This window comes from Rhipicephalus sanguineus, chromosome 1 (assembly GCF_013339695.2).
Source record: "Rhipicephalus sanguineus isolate Rsan-2018 chromosome 1, BIME_Rsan_1.4, whole genome shotgun sequence".
Lineage (NCBI taxonomy): Eukaryota > Metazoa > Arthropoda > Arachnida > Ixodida > Ixodidae > Rhipicephalus > Rhipicephalus sanguineus.
Window position 1 is genome coordinate 234,732,265 of NC_051176.1, and position 22,867 is coordinate 234,755,131.

Sequence of the window (22,867 nt, forward strand, 5' to 3'; positions counted from 1 at the left end):
CATGTGCTGGCCATCTGAAGTGCTAATACATTATTTAAACCAGCTCACGTTATTTTTTATTCCTACATTCTCTCATGCAAGCAATGATATTGCCACGCGTGCTTCTTTTTGTATTTTTATGTGACCAGTCCATTACACGTATAACCAGTGCCTTGAGCAAACCTTACCCAAATGTCTGGGAACCTTCCAGATTATTTTAGAATCTTCCAATAAGACTGTGCGCCGCATGCAAATGATAGAGTTTATTCTGGAACTAACTCAGCCACCAACGATAACGCTGGAAGCTTCGATGCCACAGGTATAAAGGCCGACGCGCTTTACTGCTGATAAGATTACCGATGGGCGATGCTCTGTTCGCTACTATCAGTGTAAAGCCTCTATTGCATGTACATTGGCTTTTCATTTCCCGAGCACAAGTTTGCCCAAATAAAGAGTTTTATGTCTTGAACATGCCGACTGCTGCCTTCTCCAACGTCACGACCACATGAAAATACGAAACCAACAGACAGTTAAGTCAAAGGAAGCACAGGGGGCGTTATTTGGGGTTTGTAGCTGTGGTGCATAATGATTATGACCTAAATCGAAAGGAATTAAAGGGGACGAAAAAGCACTATTTCCGTTGGTGGGATCCGAACCCACAACCTTCGCATAAATTGCATTAAGTCCTCAGTGCAATGAACAGCGCCTGATAGGAATTGGTCATTAGGGTACCTTATTATGAGCAACATACCAGTGTGAAGCCTGTCCCCCTCGTAGACCACGTCTTGGGCTGCAAAAGGCTCCACCACTGCTTTTACATCCTACTGATAGCTAGAACTGGGCACACTTGTAACAGAAGAGCCTGATGTACATCCTATGTTCCTGGTCATCGCTGGTACATCCTAAGCACTCTTCTGAGTGTACAACTGTTTCCTCAAGCTACACCCTAGGGGACAGCCATAGTGGATAAGTGTTTTACACTAGCCAGTTCCCAGTGTTAGCAGTAGCTGTTGCAGGATACAAGCTTTTCTTGTAAAGGACCCTGTTTCACATCAATATCTTATTTCACACCAATGTACTAATAAATAATAAACATGTTGATAATTCATTCAAGCTGAATAACCACATGTGGTTCTGTAATACGTGTACTAATTTTCTGGGACACTTTTTCAACATAATATCCTTAGGTTACACTCCTAATCAGACTTGTACATGTTACAGAATACAAGCTGCTGATTACAATTACAACTACTTCTTTTACAATGTAATTGATTACAGTGGTCAATTACAGTCCCAGAAAGGTAACAAAGCAATTACAAAAATGTAATTTATTACTTTTTCGTTACTTGCCTTCAAAATTTTATTGCCGTAACGCAATAACACAACTTTACTCAAACTACAACCAACTACTGTGGCTTGCATGGTAGAGATAAGGCTGGAGGCTTGCGTGAAGGCTGGGAGGCTTCCTGTGGCTTCTGTGATATCTTGTTACATGTTAACTTTCAACAGGAGTTGTTTTGCAAAATTTTCATCGCTGATTCTTGCACGTTTCCTCGTTAAGATGTCAGGTGCTACACTGAACACTCTCTCAGTGCATGCGCTGGAGGTAAGGGCGGTATTATAATATAAGAACACCTTGTGCAGCAGCTCGTAGTTGCGCAGTGCTTCGATTCTAATGTCCATGTCCTCTATGAAGCATCGCGCTTTACTATTGCTGGTGCTCGGGTAAGGCATTGCAGGTAAAGCCAAGGAAAAGAGGGGGAAAATAGGCTCTCTACAGAGTGGTCACATATTTTTCGGGACGAGAACTGCCGTAGAAGACCGGTTACAACTTGATTCTGTAAAAAAAAAAATGTAATTGATTACCAGTAATCAGTGACAAGAAAATGTAATTGAATTACCCAGAACATTACAGTTTTGAAAAAGTAATCGATTATATTAAATTACAAGAAAATGTAATTGATTACTTGTAATGCATTATGTACAGACGGGTCCACTGTTAAAGGGAACACTTGCGTGGAGTGCGTGTCCGCATTTCGCTCTCTTGCAAAAGCATAGTGGCTTGGATTTCTATAAGGCTGCTGTTGGTTGATAGCTTTGACTCCTTTTGACAGAGTAGTGCCGCGCACGGGCAATTTTTCCACATTCACTTGAAGTTAGAAGGCAAGCAATATAAACGATCCTCATTCGAGTGTTCCCTTTAACAGTGGACCGTACTGTACAACTCTGCTTCTAATTGTGTTTGTGTATTGTTTTTTTTTGTTTTTTTTCAAGTGCATGAACTCTAGTTACATTGTTATAAAAAATAGTGTACTTTCATGATGTCATGCTATGCTACTGATGTAATCTTTCAAGGTTTCCTTTTCTGTGTATTTCTGACTCAGACACAATTTTGTATCTGCCTTTTAGCCCAAGAGCCACCACTTTACTCGTTTATTCAGACTGCAGAAGAGCTTACAGTCGTTTTCCGGCTGCATGAGGCAGCTACCAAGAAAGACATTGAGGTTAGCCTGCAAGTTAAAGGCATTGAAATCCTTATTGAGGGCAAGACAGTTTTGAAAGGAGACTTTCCTCATGCGGTAGTCAAAGATGGCAGCACGTGGATTATACTGGACCAAAAGTAAGTCCTTATTGATTTTCTCACTGAAGACTACTTTCGTGGCATTGTTTTTTTCTTTCCTTAATGCCTTATGATATTGTCGATCAACATGGAATGTTCTATACTTTTTTCTGGAAATCTTTGTTAACTCATGATAGTTACCAAGGTTGTCAAAAAATTGGGAGCCTCCTATTGCAGTAAAAAAACCTTATCACCTGTGTTAAAGCTGGTTGCTTATCATACAACACATTAAACAGATTTTTCAAGAAAAGTTTATTGGACAAGTTTTGTATGTTTATAAGGGGTCAGGACATTCAATGCACGTTACATACACGAGCTTCTGTGTTGTGGAAGAATATGCTCTCTTCCATTACTCTAAAAGCAGGCTAGTGCTTTCACCATGCACTTCAAACATTGGGCACATTAAACACTTTAAGTATAGAAATTTAAGCTGTAAATCGTGATACTTATATTAAAGGGCCTCCCACCTAGCTTGGCCATTAAAACAAGCCCTACTTTGGAATGATTGTTTGTTGATGATGGTAACCCTGAAATATGGCAGCTATATGTTCATTTCAAAAAGAATTGAAGATTCACATTATATATCAAAACAGCCAATCTCTTTGCCAGCAAAAATGGCATCACAGGCGTAGTGCACCACATATGTAGTCCCATCCCACCTGCTGTGCAGAGAGTGCAACACTTCGATCATAAGTGTGCCACAGAGCAAAAAAACATAAAGGGAAAGAAAACATCAGGAAGCGGTCATCATGATGTAAGCATCCTATGAGCTCTCGGTTCATTCCATGTGGCCATAGGTCGGCAAACTCACTCATGAGTCGACTCATTCAGACTCACTCTGACTCTGATTGAGCCGTGAGTGTGAGTCGGAGTGAGTCGGTGGAGCGAAATTTTGGTGAGTCTGAGTCTGAGTGAGCCCTAAGCACAAAATATATTTCTTGAGTGAGCTCCACATTTTTTTGCCGACCTATGGTGATAACTACTCAACTTCAGCGCTACTATCAGCCTTATGTCGGCTCGCGCTTTGAATCACGTCTACTCACACATACTTCAACGAACTAGCGTTCATATGCCAGCTCAATATTTATTGATCAGAGGCTCGAGTTACGGGGGTGGGGGAGGTGTTTTGACACGGGAAGTGCTTTATAAAAATATCTCGTGTGAGTCATATCTTTCAATAAAAATGTCCTTACTGGATTGCGACCACTGATAACTCGTATTTGAAGGTACAAGATCAAAATGTGCATCGTAGAGCACAGATTATGCGAGATATTGGGATGAAAGTGCATTGACACAATGATCAAAAAAGCTAATTATACGCGGATGGACTCATAAGTCAACTCACTCAGACTCTCTCGGACTCAGATCGAGCCGTGTGTTTTAGTCTGAGTGAGTCCGGCTGAGTAATATTTTGGGGAGTTTGAGTCCGAGTGAGTCCGGTTGAGAAAAATTTGAGTGAGTTAGAGGCCGAGTGAGTCCGGTTGGCGAAAATTTTGGCGAGCCTGAGTCTGAGGCCAAATGAGCCCTCTGAGCAAAATGTATTTCATGAGTGAGTCTAAGTGAGCTTCACATTTTTTGCCGGCCTATGCATGTGGGAGAAAGAAGGCAGCAGAGTAATGTCACTTATGGACAGTTGTTGAGGCAGTGGGAGAGGTCATTGACTTTGGATAGAGCGCTGAGGAAGAATTACTATATGAAGAGAGAATTCTGTCAGTTAACAATGGCACGCTCGGGCAGTGTGATACTGTCACAGCCAGGTAAAGAAGAAATGCAGGTTTTTTTTTTTATTGCACGACAGATAGCATATTACCATGGTACCGGAGTAGTGTAACTCTTGATTTTGTGTATGTCATTACTTCTCTTTTAATTTGGCTAGGACACTGATTGTAATTCCACCAGTTACAGAGTACATCGGCCACAAATATCAGTCAATCAATCCCTCAGTCATATCAGTATAGTATCAATCAATCGTTTAGATGCTCTTCTGTGGACGTTAGGCACAAAAATTGCGATATCATCCCGTATATTGTAAGTTTTTTTGGATTGCATTCTTTAAGGACAAGAAACAACATTGACAGATTGTTTAGCAGCAGTTATTACTGAATATTGCCCTAATGACATGCCACGCTGCCCTTGAAACAAGCTGCCAGTAGTGATTCTAGAGTACACTACATCTGCCAAAGAACTGCTACCGAATGGCCTTGAACTGTCAAGCTTCTCAAGAGAGCGTCCTTTGCCGTCTCCGCGAGCCGACTCGCACGACAGCTGGGTCATCGCCATGTCTGGTGCAGCAACTTAATTGGGATCCCCCATACAAGTGCCGTTTCCCTTGCTGAATATTCTTTCTCTGAGGGATAGCGTAGCTCACGTCTTCACACCACAATGGCATTTCATTTCCTTCCATATCAGCCATATTCAACCCTTAAGAAATTCTTGCAGTATAACTCTTTTTCACTGATGGTCTACAACTTCTGCTACATAACTAAAATTCCTGACAGAGCTTATTTAGGAGTGCTTAAGTATATAAAAAGAATGAAGTAACTTAGTACTGCAAATGTAACAGCTTGTTTCTGAGCTTCACGAAGATGTTTCAATTTTCTCCTCTCATTCTGAAGTCTACCAAGTTGTTTTTTTTTTGCTTATGCTAATACCTAAATCTTGCATAACTTCAGTTCTTGCAATGGCACTAGCTGACAGAAATATCAAGCATTTGTTTGTCTTCATTCGCATTTCTTCACTTAGCCTTCTTTCATTGTTCAGTGAAATGAACAGTGTTTGCTAAAAATGTTCCAACATCTTGTTTTTATTTTATTTCTGCATTATCAAAGAAGCTTTGTGACATTCATTTTTCAGAAGTTGTAAGTTCACTTTTCTAAACTTCATTATTATTTTTGAAGGAAAGGTGCACAGTAAGTAGGAGCATCAAGATAAATTTGGATGGGGTATTGTTGCCAATGTGTTTAGACAGTCTTCCTCTGTGGTATTGACAGTGTGCCAGGTACTCTGCAGGGGAGTACTGGATGTGACGTTGAACATGAAAATCTTAAGTGTATGGAGACTGTTAGCTTAGCTAGAGAAACTGAGTTACTTGTTTCGCACTTTGTCCTGTAGGCTAGAAGTTCATCTTGTGAAAGCTGAGCATGGAGTAGTTTGGCGTGAAGTGGTTGTAGGGGATGCAAGAGGTGAAGAGGTCTTTGATCCTGCTTTTGTGGAAGAAATTCATGCTCGTTTGGCGCACCTTACTTCAGATACGGAGGCAAGTGTTTCACTTCTTAATTAATAGGCATATGCAAGAGATAAATCTTGTTTGCAGTTATATCTGTGCAGCGGTGGACCACAAATGTTCACTTAAAGTCGTAAAGTGTGTACATATAGTGAATTCGTATATAGAGCCTGCTATCTACAAGCTTATAGTGCCACCTCTTAAATGGATACTGAACAAAAATATGGACAAATGATGAAAGCATCAAAATTGCACTCAGAAGATGCTACTGTTCTGATAAACAGAGTTTATTTCACGTATTTTCGAACAGTTGGCTGTGTTTTTGAAGAATTGTGAGCGTGTGGTAGCTGAACGCCAGGGCACTGAGACATGCCCCCACCCAGGAGCATTGTTCACTGCCGGTGCTGTTCATACTGGTTTTAGGAACCGTAGTGGGAGTGGAGCTGGTTGAGAGGCACGAGCAATGGTGCACTATTACCTCATGGTTGGCACGGCTGTTTTTGTCGAGTTGAACACCACCTCCTCTAGTTCACGACACAGCTGCTAGACCCAGCAGTTTGAGAAAAATGCTTTAAATTCATTATTTTCTGCCACTTTCTGCCAGTAAACAAGGTTGTGTCAACCTGTTTTAGCACCCCAGCTTTCAGTTCGGCTGAAAATCTCAGTGGCAAAAGTTTTTTTCAGTATCCCTGTAAATTTAATCATTCCATTTATGGAAGAAAAAGAAAAAAGTGAACACATCTGAAATTCTCTGAAACTTTATGCAGTATACCGAGGTAGCCAAGTTACATAATGATTAATGTGCTTGTCAAAGAGTTTTGTTGGCAGAAAAGTATTAATTAAAAATGAATCAGTCGGTTTGGCTTTTGGAAACTTTAAGAATGTGGTTTAAGATAGTGTTAAAGGGACACTAAAGAGAAACAATAAATCGGTTTAGATAGCTAAATTGTGCTCTGAGAACTCTAATGTCGTTAATTTCTCCATCATAGGTTTATTAATAGAGGAGAAAATCAAGTTCAAAGTTTCATTTTTAAATTTCGCACTTAAATCTCTCCGCATGACGTCACGAATTTCCAAGTGTATTTATCGTATTTTGGCGCCATTGACTGAACAAAATTACTCCAAACTTGGTATGTTAAAGGGACACTAAAGGCAAATAACAATTTATGTCAGAGTGAAAGCTCAATGTATGACAACTCCTAAAACGGCAATATTATCAACAGCAGCGCCCTACTTACCGAGAAATTAAGCTATATGTATCACATGATGAGCGCCATGAGTGGGACATTTTCGAAGTGATCCCGATGATGTATGAGAGTCTGCCTACAATAAACCACTAGTAATCAAACTAGCAGCAATAAAAAAAGAACCTTCCGTGCATCAAAAGACGTAATAAAATGCTGTTTGTTCGTTTCCGTTTGATTCATGGAAAAAAGAACCTCTGTGGCGTTGCCATGGGGAACGGCGCGCGTGGTTCAAAGGTTTTGTTTTTGCCGAACTGCGCTTGCCCGGCGCCCTGCTTCGCTCACGCTGTCACGTCTCAGTGGTAGTTTCAGGATCGCATACTGCCGCGTGTGTTTTGCGCGCTCATGAAAGTCACTCTGACAGAAAGTCAGAGCTTCGATGGCTGTTGTTGCTGCTGTGGGTCCCGCTACTTTCGCTCTGCTGCTACTAGTGTCGGCGGCCGCGCAGTAAAGGCGGGCAACGTTGGGCATGGCAGCAGTGACGTATGAAAGTCGGATTTCAGGCGGGTGATTTGAAGTGTGCTAACACGGTGCGGACCACTAAAACGTGATTTTCTTTCAAAATAAGCACTTCCTTGGCATGAAAGTAGCACTACGAGGTTTCTGGACCGCTATTTCAACAATCAACATCGACTTAATATTTGCCTTTAGTGTCCCTTTAAGTCTATGGACCCCTCAGAGGACAATGTACTTCATTTTTACCGATTAGGAACTACATAGTCCCTAGTATGCGCCATCAAAACATGTGACATCATGGCGAATGGTGTGGAAACTTCAAGGTGGCGTCGCCACCCACATTTTGTTTTTGCGCGTTCTCTCACTTACTAGGCGTCTTCTCGCAGCAATCATGATGTTTTTGGTATCGTGAAAGAGTACTTTACTAATATGAGGAAAATCGTTTTGCTCTTTAGTGTCCCTTTAATGACCATAGGGTACGAGTGTCTTTCTGTTCATGTTTTTTCCATGCATTTTTATTTATATGAGCTCATAGAAAATATCCTAGTGTCTCACACTTCCTTCACAATAGAAACTCAAATGACATCATGTGCCTGCTCGGTGGCTATGACATTTTTCTTGCAAAGCATTAGGTTATGTCAGGAATGCAACAGCTGCGCCAATTGCGTCAATTTGATACAATTCCTTATTTTTGTGCCAAGCTGAGCCAAAACCGTGAAATTTGTTAAAATCGTGCCACGCTGCACCAAAATGCCCGACCAGCTTAAAATTTTCATGGTTGTGCAAATTTGAGCGAGAAATGGAGGCCGCGTTGGTTATCTGCAGTGTGGCCATCGTCGTCCAGTACAGACGCGCAGACCCTAACCCTAACCCCCCGCGAAAGAAAAGAAAAAAGTCAGTTTCACTGGAAGGACGAAGCAATGAATGCGATAGCAGCAAATTGTAATGCTATACAAAGTGATGCTGGCAGCAAACTCTTTTCTCGCATAACTCTACAAAACATTGGTGTAAGAGAATACGGCATTTCCAGGGAAAGATGCTGTTTCTGCACAGTGTCTTCCCATTAAGAGCGCAGCACATAGCAGGATATATGAGCCGCCCGATGATGGCTGACGAGATAGCGCGCGCGCCAGCGATCACGACCACGCCCATGGAATCAAAGTTCGAAAGTTGCTGCTCGAGCGACAGCCCCCCTCCGCCCCCCTCTCGCGTCTTTTCATGCTCGTTTAAGACGGGCAGGGTGTTTCCTCTATGCTTCGATGGCAGGCTTCCCGAGCGGAGTGGTGTTATCGCATGCGCCCTCCAAGCGACGGAGATGGGCTGCCTCGTTTGATATCTGCTTTAGCCGTGTTCATCGCACGCACTCGCGTGCTTTTACCCACGGTAGAACATACTATGCACAGGGATATGTTATCAATTTGGACTTTATATGGGAGGTGACGGCAAAAACTTGTCGAAAGTGTCCATATAGTTGCTATCGCAATAGAAAAGGACAGTAGTTCTCAAATTTCCTGATGCTTGTTTTATTGCACGCAGAACGGTTTTTGAGCCACTTTTGCCGCAGTACACTGGTGTCCTGCGGAAAAGCATACTGAGATTTAGTAGGGGCTATTAGTACTAGCTGTCAGGGACACAGCACATTTTGTTCCTTAATTACTCATTCGTGCACGTGCCGTGTAATTACGAGTACTAGTATGATCGCTGACGTCTAAAAAATTATTGGCACTCATTTGGAGCTGCTGTGTATGGTGTTTCTGCGGCCTTGAGAAGCAATAGACCAAAGCGTATGCCACTTTTCTTTTTTTGCTACCCCCCCTTGCTCCTGCTTTACGAATCTCCCAAAGTTCCAGGTTGCCAGGTTCACAGGTTCACATTAGCATTTCCAGTGCCTGTCGAATTATTTGACAGGTCCTGCAAATGCTAATGTGGAATTAGTCATTGTTCGCACTGACATAATCATTGTTCACACTGTGGGGTGGCTCAACACACTGCTTTTATTGAAATAGCAGTGTTCACGTGCACTGTGCCCGAATTAGCTGATGTTGAATGGTTTTTATGTATTTTTTTTCTTTTCTAAAAGTAAGGCTTCTTTGTTATACTGCTCCAAATTTGGGATTTCGGGCTAAAAAATTCAGGTTTTTTTTTTTCGCAACGTGCTCCAAGTTTGGATTTTTGTGCTCCAAAAGCAACATTTTGCTGCTCCAAAAATTGCTCCAAATCCTATTTCGGCTGTTGCACTCCTGTTATGTGTTTGATCGCGAGCAATAACTGCTGCATTGCTATGGAAAAAAAAAGTTAACAATGTTTGTCTGCCGACACTTGACTGACTTGAGTTCTTGATACAAATGCCCAGATAGTCAGAATGAATTGGTAGCCCATGACTGTTGCACCTTTCAGAGTCTTTACATTCATTTGGAATGGTAAATGACATCAATTAATCATCCTACGGAAAGTTGTATACTGCTATGATAACTACCTCAGTGATGATGGAAACTTATTTAAAAAACTAGATAAGGATCATTTAAAATTTTTTAATCAGTTGGAAATTAGGTTCTGAATGAATTTAACACAAGACATGTTCACTGGTGTCAGCCTTGTATTTGTTGCTACATGCCCCCAAACTAAACCTGACAAAAAGCACTGGCCTGATGTTTATCTGGAAATTTCAGGTTTGCTGTCAAGAATTTTCATCAGTGCATTCGGCAACCCTCTGTATTTCCCCATAGTGCAATCTACCTCAAGATGTAACGTTTGTGGCATTACTAGTCTCTTTAGATTTTAATCAGGGTTGTGCGAATATTCGAACTTTCGAATATTTTTCTAATAGTGCTTGCTATTTGATTCACACTGGAATTTTACTATTTGAAGTACTCAAAACTTCCGGAAACTATAATGGTATCATTTCCTAAAAATCAGATTTCTAAATGATGCATGTAAATCCAATTCTCCTCACTAACTTCGACCTATCGGGAAGGGTAATGGCCGTCACAGTACCCTGACGCTATTTTAGACAAGGTAGCTCAATTAATGCTCAGACTAGAAAGAGTGCAGTGTAAAAGTGCGAAGTGCAGCATCTGCTTACACCATACTTCATCGAGAAAAAAAAAAGGCAAGCACAATGCACCCTCATAGAAAGTGAAACTTATTCTGAACCAGTTTTGCTGGCTTTGAGGTCACTTCTGTAGACGCTTCAATCACGTGCCGATTCAAGGGCCGTTACCTTGACAAGCTTGGTCTACACAGAGCTGCTTGAGAACGTCTGCAAGCTTGTGATCAAAATGGCAAGTTGGGCTAGTTGGTGCTTGTTCATTTTTGAAAAAAAAAAAAAACCACACAAAAGAATGTACCGTAAAATCCCGAGCAAGCGCCCCCCTCCCTTTTTCTGGATATTTGAAATATCCGCCAATGACCGAGCAAGCACCCCTCTTGCCCTCCCACCGTTTTCACTGCTTCATTCGGTGTTTTTATTTGCTTGACGAGGGCTAATAACGACAGTGAATGCATGCCTATTCAAAAACGCATTTCATTGGAAGCACACGCGGCTCTTCCGCCGCCATCTTGAATTTTGATCCGTGACCAAGCAAGTGCCCCCCTCCAAATCTTGTCCGATCTTTCAACGGGGGGGGAGGGGGGGGGATCGTAGGAAATCTCTTTCCTTTGTTATGAGCTTTCATAATGAAAGAGGCGAGCTCCATTTTTATTTTGCTGGGAACAAATTTGTAGCAGACAGATCGTAGTCGAAAATGAGCCTTATGGACTAGCTTTAAAATGCATTCCGTCATCATGTCATGATGGGGATGCTGTTGCCAGTGCCGCGAACGTGGTTTCAGTTTCGTACTCAATCGACTCGTTTTGACAAATGTGCTTTACAAATAATGTCTTGGCGCCGTGAAATCACCCTGCGATATCAAATTCATTAGTATCACCCTAAAATCGGAGAGTACTTGTGCCAATACTGCACGTTACGTCACTGTGCAAAAGCTAGCAGCACAGTTTAGTTTTCACACGCTGGGCGGTGCGCTGCTGTGAGGTCTACTGGTTATCGTGCACAAAGTAATTGTTTTGTTTCTGGCATGTTTTTCACTACATTTTAACGCGAAAGCGTTACTTGGCCAGGCTTGCAAAAACATGCATCCATACAGTGTCCGCAAAAGCCCCGTGCGGAACACACGTAACATCTCCCACCGGTACTGACGCCGACGCCAAGAATTGCCGCAAAAACCACTTGCAGCTGCGGAGTATTTGGGACGTTAAACCCCAGATATTATTATTATTATTATTATTATTATTATTATTATTATTATTATTATTATTATTATTATTATTGCAGCCGCAGAGTAGGAGAGGGGAATCCCCACGGCAGAAGACAAACTCCTGACTCCCGCCACATCTGTTGGCTTTCAACTTCTGTGGAGGCAGTGTTGCAGCAGCATGCATAGTGATTTTGCAACACGTAGCTGCAGCAGGTCCAATGCCAATGTTGTTGTCTTAGCATCGACATTGGCAGAAGATTCATCGGCGTTGTGATTTATCATATCTCGACTACGAAATGGAAGAGAGGATGTAAAAAGTTGTTGGTGCCTTTGTGGTTTTACAATATCATGTAGGTAAACACAATTCAGCCTCCACGTTTCCTCATTCTTTATAACAGAACTCGGGAGCACCACTTTGCAGCACCCCTCTGTAACACCAACCGAGCCAAAAGAAACCTTTTCATGTTCCCGTCTCATAAGGATATAGTACTTGGGGATCCCCTGCAACTTATTTCTGTAATTTTGTGTGGAAGTATTCGATAAATATTCGATTCGATTCGCACTAAAGTTTTTATATTCGAATTCACTTCGCACCCAAAATTTTACTATTCGCACAGCTCTAATTTTAATATAAGCACATAACTGTCATATGTACACTGTTTTTTCTGAAATACAAAGGAAAAAACCTGTGCAATATCCCTCAATCTAATAATATATTGGCATGTCTATTTTTCTTCTTTTAGTGGTAGAACACCAGATGGTCAAAATTTCCGGAGCACTCCACTACGGCGTCCCTCATAATCACGTCGTGTTGTGGAACGTAAAACCCCGATAATTATTATCTTTAAGTGGTAAAAACTGTATTTTTTTAATATTTTATTTCATTCCGTGTGAAAATTTATATGCATTAATCGAAATTGTTTCTTCATGAAAATAACACCTAAAGAATAGACCACCATACGCCGATTTGCAGAAATAAAGAACTGATCTTAATGACCGGTAAGCTGCAACTGCCAGTAGCACTTTGGAAAACTCTGACCATGTAGTGCTTCTGCTGTCTAACCATGACTACCTTAATTTCTTAAAGGGTCACTAAACTGATATATACTGAATCAGTTAAGACTGATAATCTATTCTTTGAGAACTCTATTATCATTAGTGTCACCATCACAAGTTCTTTATTGTAGGAGGAAATGAAGGTCGAGGTTTTGTTTTTGAATTTCACGAGACCTGAATGCCTGATTGTTGATGTCACCGTTTGAAGCCAAGAAAAGCATAGGGGTTGTTATTTGTATATTTTAATTGAAGTGTAGTAATTATGAGATAAAGGGAAATGAAAGTAGACAAAAGCAACTTGCTGCTGATGGGGACAAAACCCACAACCTTCGCACTGTGTGTGTGATCACTACAAGATGTGCTGTGGTGGTGGCCGTTCCCCTGTCCACTTTCATTCATTCTAAATGACACAGATTTTATTCTAAATGACATCAGATTAGCTGTGTGAGAAGGGTAGTTTGTGCTAAGCACAGCCAAAAAAAAAAGTCGTAAAGCATGCACATTATTATCCCAGGAATGACTTGTTTAAACTGGAGAGCATTGTACTGCGCTGGGAGGTGCCAGACAAGTTTGGAACAATGGTACACAACAAAAACAGATTTCCCATGCCTTTCACATTACTGCACACCTAGAAAGGTGACAGGATTCATTAGCAACTGCAGTGTTGTAGTTATAAGAAGCCATGACCTGGTTGTTGCTTCTTTTGTTTGTTTTTGTTGTTGTTTTCTTCACCAGGACACTTTCTTGTTTAGGTCCGTGTATCTTGGCTTCTTTCTTCTGCATTTTATTGAGTAATATTAGCAAGCCGATCTAAGGGATGAATTCAGAATTTTATGCACCTCTTCCTGTAATTGCTGTGCAGTCTATACTTAGCTGTACAATCCCATCGTCTGTCCTTGTTTTCAGCATACATTGTGACATGCGAGTCGTAACACTGTGCCGTTAGGGTGCACCTAATGAAGAAGTAATTACTTCGTGGAATCATATACTGTCCACTAAGCACACACAGTCACCCTATAGGCTTTAACCATATTGTGCCATACAAGTAACCATTATTATTTGTTTTGGTTGACGTTTGAGTCAACTTCAAGCACCATCTAAGTTTATCGATTTAGGTTTCAGTTAAAGTACAGTTTTTGGTTTAGATTCAGTTCAGTGCCCCATGTATTGGTTGTTACCATTATATGTAACCATGGTTTCTGCCACATAACGGTGGTGATGCCAGTGCCATGAGTGACCAATAGCAGTACACTCCCAGGGCTGAAGTGAGATCACTGTTGATCTCTGCTGTATCATGATCTCTTGAAGGTGAGTCATTCTTGGCTGTAGTTTTTTTGTTTTGATAAAGTTGTGCTTGTAACCATGTTACATTTAACTCAACAGTATTGCATTGGAGACCACTAGACAAGAAGTCAAACATGCAGCTAAAATTTAAGGCATAGTGATGCTGCTGCTTACAGCGTGTACTCAGTATTTGTTTCATTATTTCCTGGTAATTCCTTTCACTGAGCCATAATAGTGTACATAAATAACGTTATAGGCTTCGGGATCAGATAAACCAAGTTTCAACTACCAAGAACTGGATGACTGTGATGATACAATGGAGTACTTTACGTTCACAAGACTCTGTGGTGACTCCCACCGAGCAACACATCAGGTGTGTTGTTTCCTCTTCTTTATATTCTCCTATCTCTTCTTAAAATAACATTTTGCAGAATGGAAGAATCACTTGTGCTGCATAGGAACCATGGCTTTTACCTTTCTTTGCCATAAATTTGAAAGACTATTCACATTTAGAATATTGAATGTGCTCTTCAGTTAAAAATGTGTTTTGTAATTTATGATATATAATATTATTTTCATCTACTTTTGTTTTGCCAGTGTTGCACGATGACCAAAATGCACACACCATCTTCATTTCCATCCATTTCTATTTCTTATAAAAACTTTTCCATTTCATTCCATTACCGTTACTGTTGTATGTGCTCATTGAAAAGTTATAATGCTGTGTCTGAACATTCTTTTTTATTTTTTTTTCTGGCGCAAATCAGATCAATCTCAGTGGTCACCAGTGGTTATTTAGTGTGCGTTCTTCTGCTGACAATATGCCAGCCCTTTGTCTTCGGCATGACGTGGATGGCCTTGTCTGGCAACCCCGAAATGTGATGGCTGATGGAGACACAGACTCATTTCGTGTGGAGCATGTGGCCACATTTAATGCTTTTGGCTATGTCCAGGCATCAAAGCAAGACCGCAAGTTTGTGGTATGCACCATTTTATTTTCATATTTCTCCATGAGATAGTATCATGAATGCAAAGCCTGTAGTACTTCTGTTGGTTTTTTCCCTTCCAGCTATTATAGGGAAGATAGTTTTTAACATCGTAGTAATTTGAATTGAGGCTTTTTATTTCAAAACAAAATAGCTGTATGGGAGGTGGCAATCAAGTTGCGGATTTCATGACAAGGTTCTGTGTATCAAAACCAAGTTCTGTGTACATCTGGCAGTTGCAATCTATGGCATACGAACATTTTCTAGCAGCAACAAGCACCATGTCAAACAGGCATGCTTGTTGGCATAAAATACATGGACGATGTCAGCACTAAGCATTGAGCCTATCAGGATTTTGCGCTTTTAGACTACACGCTGTTATCTTTCATAGTCGAAAACGCACAAAACAAAGTGAAGTCAGTTGATCGCACACAATAGTAATGCGAGACAAGGTAGAACGGGCGTGCGACTGCATGGCAAGTTTTATAAAAAGAATTGAGGAGGTAGTGCCTGTAGGAAGGGTAGTGAAGGTGAGAAAGAAACCACTCTCCCATCTTTGAACTCTGAGCGGTTTAGGGGCACTTTAATTTACTTTTTCGTTTGCATTATTCTCCGTACTAAACTGACTTGTGCCATTGCTTATGGCCGGCACAGTGCAATGCTTACATTCAGCATCATGCTCAAGAATTATACTACTGATTGGCACTTGTCATAACATTCAAAAGCATGTTGCTTTCTATACAGAGATGCTCTAACGGAAAGCGTCTCGGCAACAACTCCTGTATGTGCTGGTCTTGCATCTTACGCACCACCAACCCATCTGTCATGTGTCTATGGCTTTTGTTAATTGTCAGAAAATGGCAAAAAAAAAATCATTAAATTAATGAAACTCATCAGTATTTCCTGAAATACAGCAGTATATAGACCAGAACACAGCGAATTCCATGCGGATCGCCATACACTCAAACCTCGATATAACGAACTCGGATATAACGAATTATCGGTTATAACGAAGTAAATTAATAATAGTCTTGTCATAGATACAGTGTCAGAAATAAACGTTTATAACGAATTTTCGGATATAACGAAGTTATTTTCATGGCAGATGTGACTTTGTTATAATGAGGTTTGAGTGTATTTGCATCGCGCGTCCCGCCATCTGTCGCACACGCGACGAAACAACATGCGCGGGCTGCCACGCCAGCAGACGCTACACAGAGCAAACATGAAACTCCCGAAACTCAGCCCGTCGGAGAGCGTGTTTCGCGTCTTTTCTAGCCTGGACATTTTCGCTGATTTTATTGGAACATCAAAAACATTTTGCTCATGCAAGTCCACAATGTATACAGTACGTGCTGAGTGGGCTGCGGAAGCAATTTCGTCAGATACGTACGCTGTTACATTTGTAAAAAAAACGTGCTCGCTGTAGTACGCGTGAATCGTAATTGCAGTGCAGCTCGCGAAAGAGTGAAACGATGTTTTGTTGCCCCATATTACAAGTTGTGCACAAAGTTTTGTGAAAGCTCATCATTTCAGCATGCATCGCGTAATAATTAGAGTACGCTTTACGGGTAGTTTCGCGGAACGTAATTTTTGTTTCACGAGCGCTCTTACAATAATGCGTCTTGCTCACAAAAGCGTGCTATCAGAGAGTATAACCTGCAGTATCGTTCAGCGATCCCTTTTGGAAGCTACCTGCGCGATTTTATTCTTGTAACGATGGTGCTTTACAAGCGAAACTGTGCTACTCTTAGTTAAGCCGGTTAGCTACGCCTGCGACGTAAAGGACACTGGCGCGAGTACTGTTTACTTACGTGCCAATATATGTATTATGTGCAGCTGGATGCCTCGTGTCCAAATAAATTTGGGGAAATCAAACACTGAAATGAAAGCACGAAATTCTGGCCAGCTGTTGAGGAGCACCGTGCCATTTATTACCTTTTGAAGACGAAATCTCGAAGGCTTGGATGCCATCAGAAGCACTAAAGCTTAATACTACGTTGAAAGTGGCAAAGCATGCTGATTGCTTGCACTAGATTTTCGTCAAAGGAAACGCTCAAAGATATCAAGTTCACCCCCACACAAAGCTTGTGCCTGCCTTCAACCCAGCTGCGTGTCACGCAAATTAGGTTCGCAAAATGAAATAGGTGGTCATCACATTGCAGAATACACGCAGTTAGTGTACTTACTCGCGCATTTTCACTCGGCTCCTAGTTTTTTTTTTTTTTTTTTTTTTTTTTGCTTGAATCACAGTTATCCACTCGCGGCGAAGCTGAAAACACCGCACCGGCACTATTTCCGTGGCGCGTCGTAATCGTCGCAGACAACGCTAATATCCTCTTGTTGCGCTGCTTGTTTTGGCATCCAAAGACGACGCAGTAGTGCCCAGACGAGCTCTTATACGCGGAAGCGGCGTGAACGAGTACTTTTCGCACTTTAAAGCCTCAGAACTGCAGCTTGCCCTGTTTACTTGGTGCAGCCCGCGCGCGCCTTGGCAGCCCGATCAGCCCGGCGCCTGGGTGCGAGAGTATCCGCTCGGCTCGCCAGCAGCCTGGGTGCGAGACAGGCGTGCTCTGGTGTATACTGGCAGATGTAGCTTCTTAGTGCAGTTTTACTCAAATGCACAGCAATTAGTTCTTAAGATGAATTTCATGGTTGTGATACTTATTTTTCAAATGTTTCCAGTATAAACAGAAAGCACTGAACCCATGTTGTAAGGAATGCCATAGGAGGTGTCTCTGGGCTAATTTTAATAGCGTAAAGTTCTTTAAAGGGACCCTGAAACTGTTTTGACGATTTTGTACGAACACATTGGGCCGGTAAAGTCCTAAGAATAATTTACAGACAGATTTAAGCTCTGTGTGTAAACTGTGTAATTTATTACAAGGCTTTAAAGCTGCGAATCACCACTGATCACAGCGGCTCAGCCAAACGCGTTTTCAAACCGCCCACTTCCAGTGCGTGTTGTCTTGGAAGCGTGACGTCACGCAGGCAGCTGATCTGATTGGGTATGTCCAGTCCTCGTCACAGAACTTCCTGTGGGCAGCGAGCGTCATTTGCCTGTGTTACAACGTGCTCAGTGTTCATGTGAGCTGAGCGACAGTGTTTATCTCGAGGTTTCTTTTCTTGGACACAATGAATTGCCCTAGCCGTGTTGTGTACCACATATCTAGCAATTGGTGACTTGTAAAGCTGCGACATCGTGCAATGTTTGTGAGGCATCTGGCGAGCGGAATCCCTTCAGCTCGTCGCTGCAATGAGCGTCGCGCTCTTGCTATCCGTTCAACGCCACGATCCACGTGTCTGCGGCTGTAACTTCACCCCTGAAGACACAACCACATTGCCCGAGTTTACGCTTATCGGTGATCGTTCTCGAATTCTTTTTGTTTGTCCGCATGCTTTTGTAGTTGTCGCCATACAGGAGAATAAAATAAGATCAGCTGGTAGTGTGGCGGCACCTGTCGGAGCAGATATCAACCATTCTGCGAGCTTCGTCTTTGTTGCCAGACAGCGTGCTGCAGGGCACACTGGGCCTCCGAGATTGCGCGCAACCTGTCGGCGCGCAATATTGGAGGCCATGACTGGGCGAAGATCAAACCGTCGAGTGCGCTCATGAGAGCGCTGCGATCTCTGGCAATGCCAGTGTGTCTGTGAGTTGAGGGTGCAAGGCAGTGGTGAGGAGGAGGGTATAGATACAGTTGTCCGTAGCAGCCTTGGTACACAGTGCGTCGCTTAATTTCTTGTGCGAATGATTTGGGGATGCTCTTGCCTAAACGCTTACAAAACTTCAAAAAACCATTTCAGGGTCCCTTTAACTAACTTAAATGTGAGCACATAAGCATTTGATACTGTGCCTCAATCAAAATGTGGTCGCATTGTCCGGCATCCTTGTGATCAGCAGTGGAAGGCCACTGACACTAAGCTGCCATGGAGGGAATGAGAGACGCTGTATACTGTCATTTGTTAGGTCCACAGTTCAGTTTGCTCATCTGTTCTACAGATGAGGGTAGGAGACAATGCACAACTGATATTTTATTTCTTTATTTTATTTATTCAATACTGCGGACTCATGGTCCAAACAGGCTGGTTACTACAAATACCAAAGGAGAAGCAATGACAGAACAACAATAAAGGCTGAAGAAGGTTATTTTGCAGTCTGATCATTTGTTTTAGTAAGGCACTTCCATTCAGTAATGGCTCTCAGGGAATAAAAAACTTAAATAGGTCAGTGCGAGCAAAATATGGGGTTAGAGCATTTTGTTGGTGGTGTCGGGAGGGGCCTGCTGCTAGTTAGAGGTGTCAAATACGGGGATGTATCTAGAGCTAGTTCGTTATTCAAAAGTTGAGAACGAAATTGTAATCTAGGTTTTTGCTTTCGTGCCTGTTATAGGGGAAGGTCATTAGCTTGCATTAAATCAGAGGGTGAGTGTAATGCAGAAAATTTGTTAAATATAAATTTTACAGCCTTTCAAGATATGTTCAAGAGTGTCAATGTTACGCTTAGTGTAAGGGTCCCATAGTATGCACGCGAACTCTAGTCTTGGTCACACAAGGGCCTTGTAGGAGAGGAGTGTAACATTAGTGGGAGCAGTTTTAAGTTTATGTTTAAGGAGACAAAATTTGCAGAAGATAGATGAACAAACTTTGTCAGTATGGAGATTCCAAGATAAGTTGGAACTGAGTGTCACATGAGATATTTGTAGAAACTTACTTGCTGTAATGGTGAAGACCCTAATATGTAAGTATATGACAGTCGATTTTTTTTTCCGAGTTACTGGAAGGCAGACACATTTGCTTGTGTTTAGCGACATTTCTTATTTTTTTACACCATTCATGTATACTACACAGAGTAGTGTTAAGGTCGTTATAATCGTTGGTTGAACTAATTTCTTTTAAACCAAACGTAGTCATCAGCAAATAATCTTATTTCTACACCAGGGTGAATAACATCAACAATATCATTAATATACAACGTCATTGATATTGTAAGGGGGTTCATGTCATCTGCCCTAAGGAAGGCGTTGCGAGATCACTCAAAACTGAAAAACATTTATTAGTAAACACTCAGAAAAAGACTTCAAAAACAAAATGTCACGTGACTCACGGGCCACTATCCTTGCCCCCGCCGGGGCGCACAACAACCAAGACAACACACCGCTAGCCGCACTGCCCACCAGTCCGCTCCCAACTCTCGAGTCGGCGCGCTGGCAGTGACTTTTAAAGCAGATGAGCAGACCACGCGCATTGCCACTACACAGCACGTGTCGTAGTCAAGCCAGACGAGTGATGGGCGTGGCTCCCACAATATACAATCTGAACCACTCGAGAGCTTATTTCTTCGTGACGTCACGTGAACAAACTGCTGACATCATGAATTGTGCCGAAAAGATGGGAGATGCCAGGAGAGAATAATGCACTCATTCTTTGTATTTTCAGAGGTTGTTTAGGGGCCTTCTAAGAGGTTGCACTGCCGGGTTTGTCAAGGAATTTCATGAGTTAATCTGCATCTACAACTTTAATGCTAGCTTTGTTTGGGGCATCAGAACATGGCCAACTGAATGATACCTGCGACGTCCATTTGTAACAAATATTTCATTTCTTTTAAAGATGATGACTCACCTGCGAGGGGTCAATATTCATAATCTGACATATATAATTATAAAGACTGGCCCTAAGTGACCTAAATATTCATGGTACACACCTTAATGTTTCCCTCTGTAACATTTTTTACTGTACCAAAATGTCATTTTGAAGGCCTTAAAAAATCTAAATTGTGATTGTTGTCTGAAGAGATGAAATGGCTGGCTGTCACACATTAAGAGTTTGCTTAATACCTAGGGTAGCACTCAAATGGTTTCGTTGACACAAGATGTTAACCATTTGTATCCCAGTGCCCACATATGTGGACAAAACCTATTAGTGAAGTGTGATTCAGCTAGTCAATGCATTGGCTTAAAAATCGATTTCGAATGTTGGCATTACTTCAGCATTTATAACCTCTCCATGTGACAACTGCTGTGAACAAACAGCGGTAATTGCGCACAGAACAATGGTGTTCTCAATTCGCCTGTTGAGGTGTATGGCTGCATTTTTTTTATCAGCTCACCTTAAATGCCTTAGAGCTTTTGAACTATTTGGCTTTATTTCAGAAAAGAAAGGGTTTACCTTGTTTTTATGCAACTTTTGTTGCACTGTGAGCGACCAAAGTTTTGTATGTTGAGTTGTCGCTGCGGCATCCACGTTTGTGGACTCCAGGCATACCGAGTTCTTGTGAGAAGTTGATAAAACACCGCACGGTAGTAGGACCCACTTTGCTGCCGTGCGGCTCTTCACAAAAATTATCTGCAATAGTGCCACATACGCCTTTTAGAAGTTGTGTTTAGAATTTACTTGCTCTATTTAAGACATGGACTAAGTGCTGAAGACATATATGCCATATTTTTCTAGTTGCATAGTGGAAGCGAATGTTCCTATTTGGAGAGCTCCAATGATATGAAGCAGAGCCATCGGCAAGCAAACGCATCTTGAACGATGCTGCCGCTGATGATGAAAGCGTTTAATTTTAACCTAACAATGAACACATTGATAATGATGATCATGGACACATTGAAGCAGAGCTGTGGACAAGGAAATGCACCGTGAATGGTAATGATGATGGTGATGAAAGCGTTGCACATGACGATAAAGGATAATGGCGATAATGAATGATGATGATGAACATGTTGAAGCATAGGCCCCATGAACGATTATGATGATGGTTATACTGATGATGAACACGTTAAACTGATGATGAAGGCGTTGATTATGATAAGTGGTGATGATGATAATGATTAACATGTTGAAACAGAGCCCTCGGCAAGTAAAGTTTCCATGTACGATGAAGGATGATGATGGACCTCGTGTAACTGGTGTTCCCAGCATCCACATATAGGGACACTTTTTTTTCTTCTAGAAATAAAGCTAAATTCTTCTTGTTTTCGGCATATTCCCTCCTTTGCCTGTATTGTTATTGCATATTTGCCAAAAAAAGTTTACTTGCAAAACTGGATTGGCCATGGGATACAAAAGGTTAATAATGTTTCAGTGTTACAAAGGTTACTTGGCTTCTGTATGCCCATAATTAACTAGTATCCATAAGGTGACCATATATATCCATCACATCTTCTACTCCCATTGCTTTTCTGATCATCTTTCAGACGGCTTCTCCCGACTTCAGCTTTGCGGCTCTGTGCAATGCTGTACGTCACGTGTACCTGTACCGGCAACCTGAAACACTTGGAAGTAGTCAGGAGCTGCGAAACCGCAAGACAGGACGAGAGGTGTCCAGTATAGCTAAGCAACATGTCATCAGCCTGGAGCAGTGTGATAGCATACTGGGCATGGTGGCGAATCGGCGCTGCATCTTTGTATTGAGCCCAGGAGCCTTGTTTGCAATCAAGGTGCCTTCTTAGCCACTGTCATCTGTTGTCATGATTCATTGTTCACTGCAAAAATATAATCATATGGCATTGCTTTTTTCCCTGTGGAGTTGTGTGCGTCTTCTTAAAACAGCATACCTTCCATTTCGACTTGGTGGCTACGATGCTCTGCTGTTTGGGGTAAGTGAAGGGTGGAATGCAAATACCAAGCATTGGGTGCACTTTAATAAACCGCCGGTGAAGTGTGAAAATTAATGTACAGTCTGGCACAACTTGAGAAGTCTGGAGAGGCCCCACCCAGACGTCCAAAGCACGGTAGCCGATTGCCTCCACAAAATAGTCCCGCTC

General features: G+C 41.9%; 1 protein-coding gene across 1 annotated transcript in view; it reads left to right on the top strand.

Moving 5' to 3' along the window:
- The window catches only part of LOC119374875 (nudC domain-containing protein 1), a 38,475-nt gene extending 15,856 nt beyond the window's left edge, over window positions 1–22,619 (top strand). Inside the window, exons 6-10 of the mRNA XM_037645082.2 lie at window positions 2,389–2,599; window positions 5,711–5,855; window positions 14,372–14,488; window positions 14,883–15,095; window positions 22,298–22,619. Of these exons, the coding sequence (XP_037501010.1) occupies window positions 2,389–2,599; window positions 5,711–5,855; window positions 14,372–14,488; window positions 14,883–15,095; window positions 22,298–22,552 (941 nt within the window). The 3' untranslated portion in view covers window positions 22,553–22,619. The remainder of the gene's footprint in view (window positions 1–2,388; window positions 2,600–5,710; window positions 5,856–14,371; window positions 14,489–14,882; window positions 15,096–22,297) is intronic.
- Window positions 22,620–22,867: the final 248 nt, after the last annotated feature.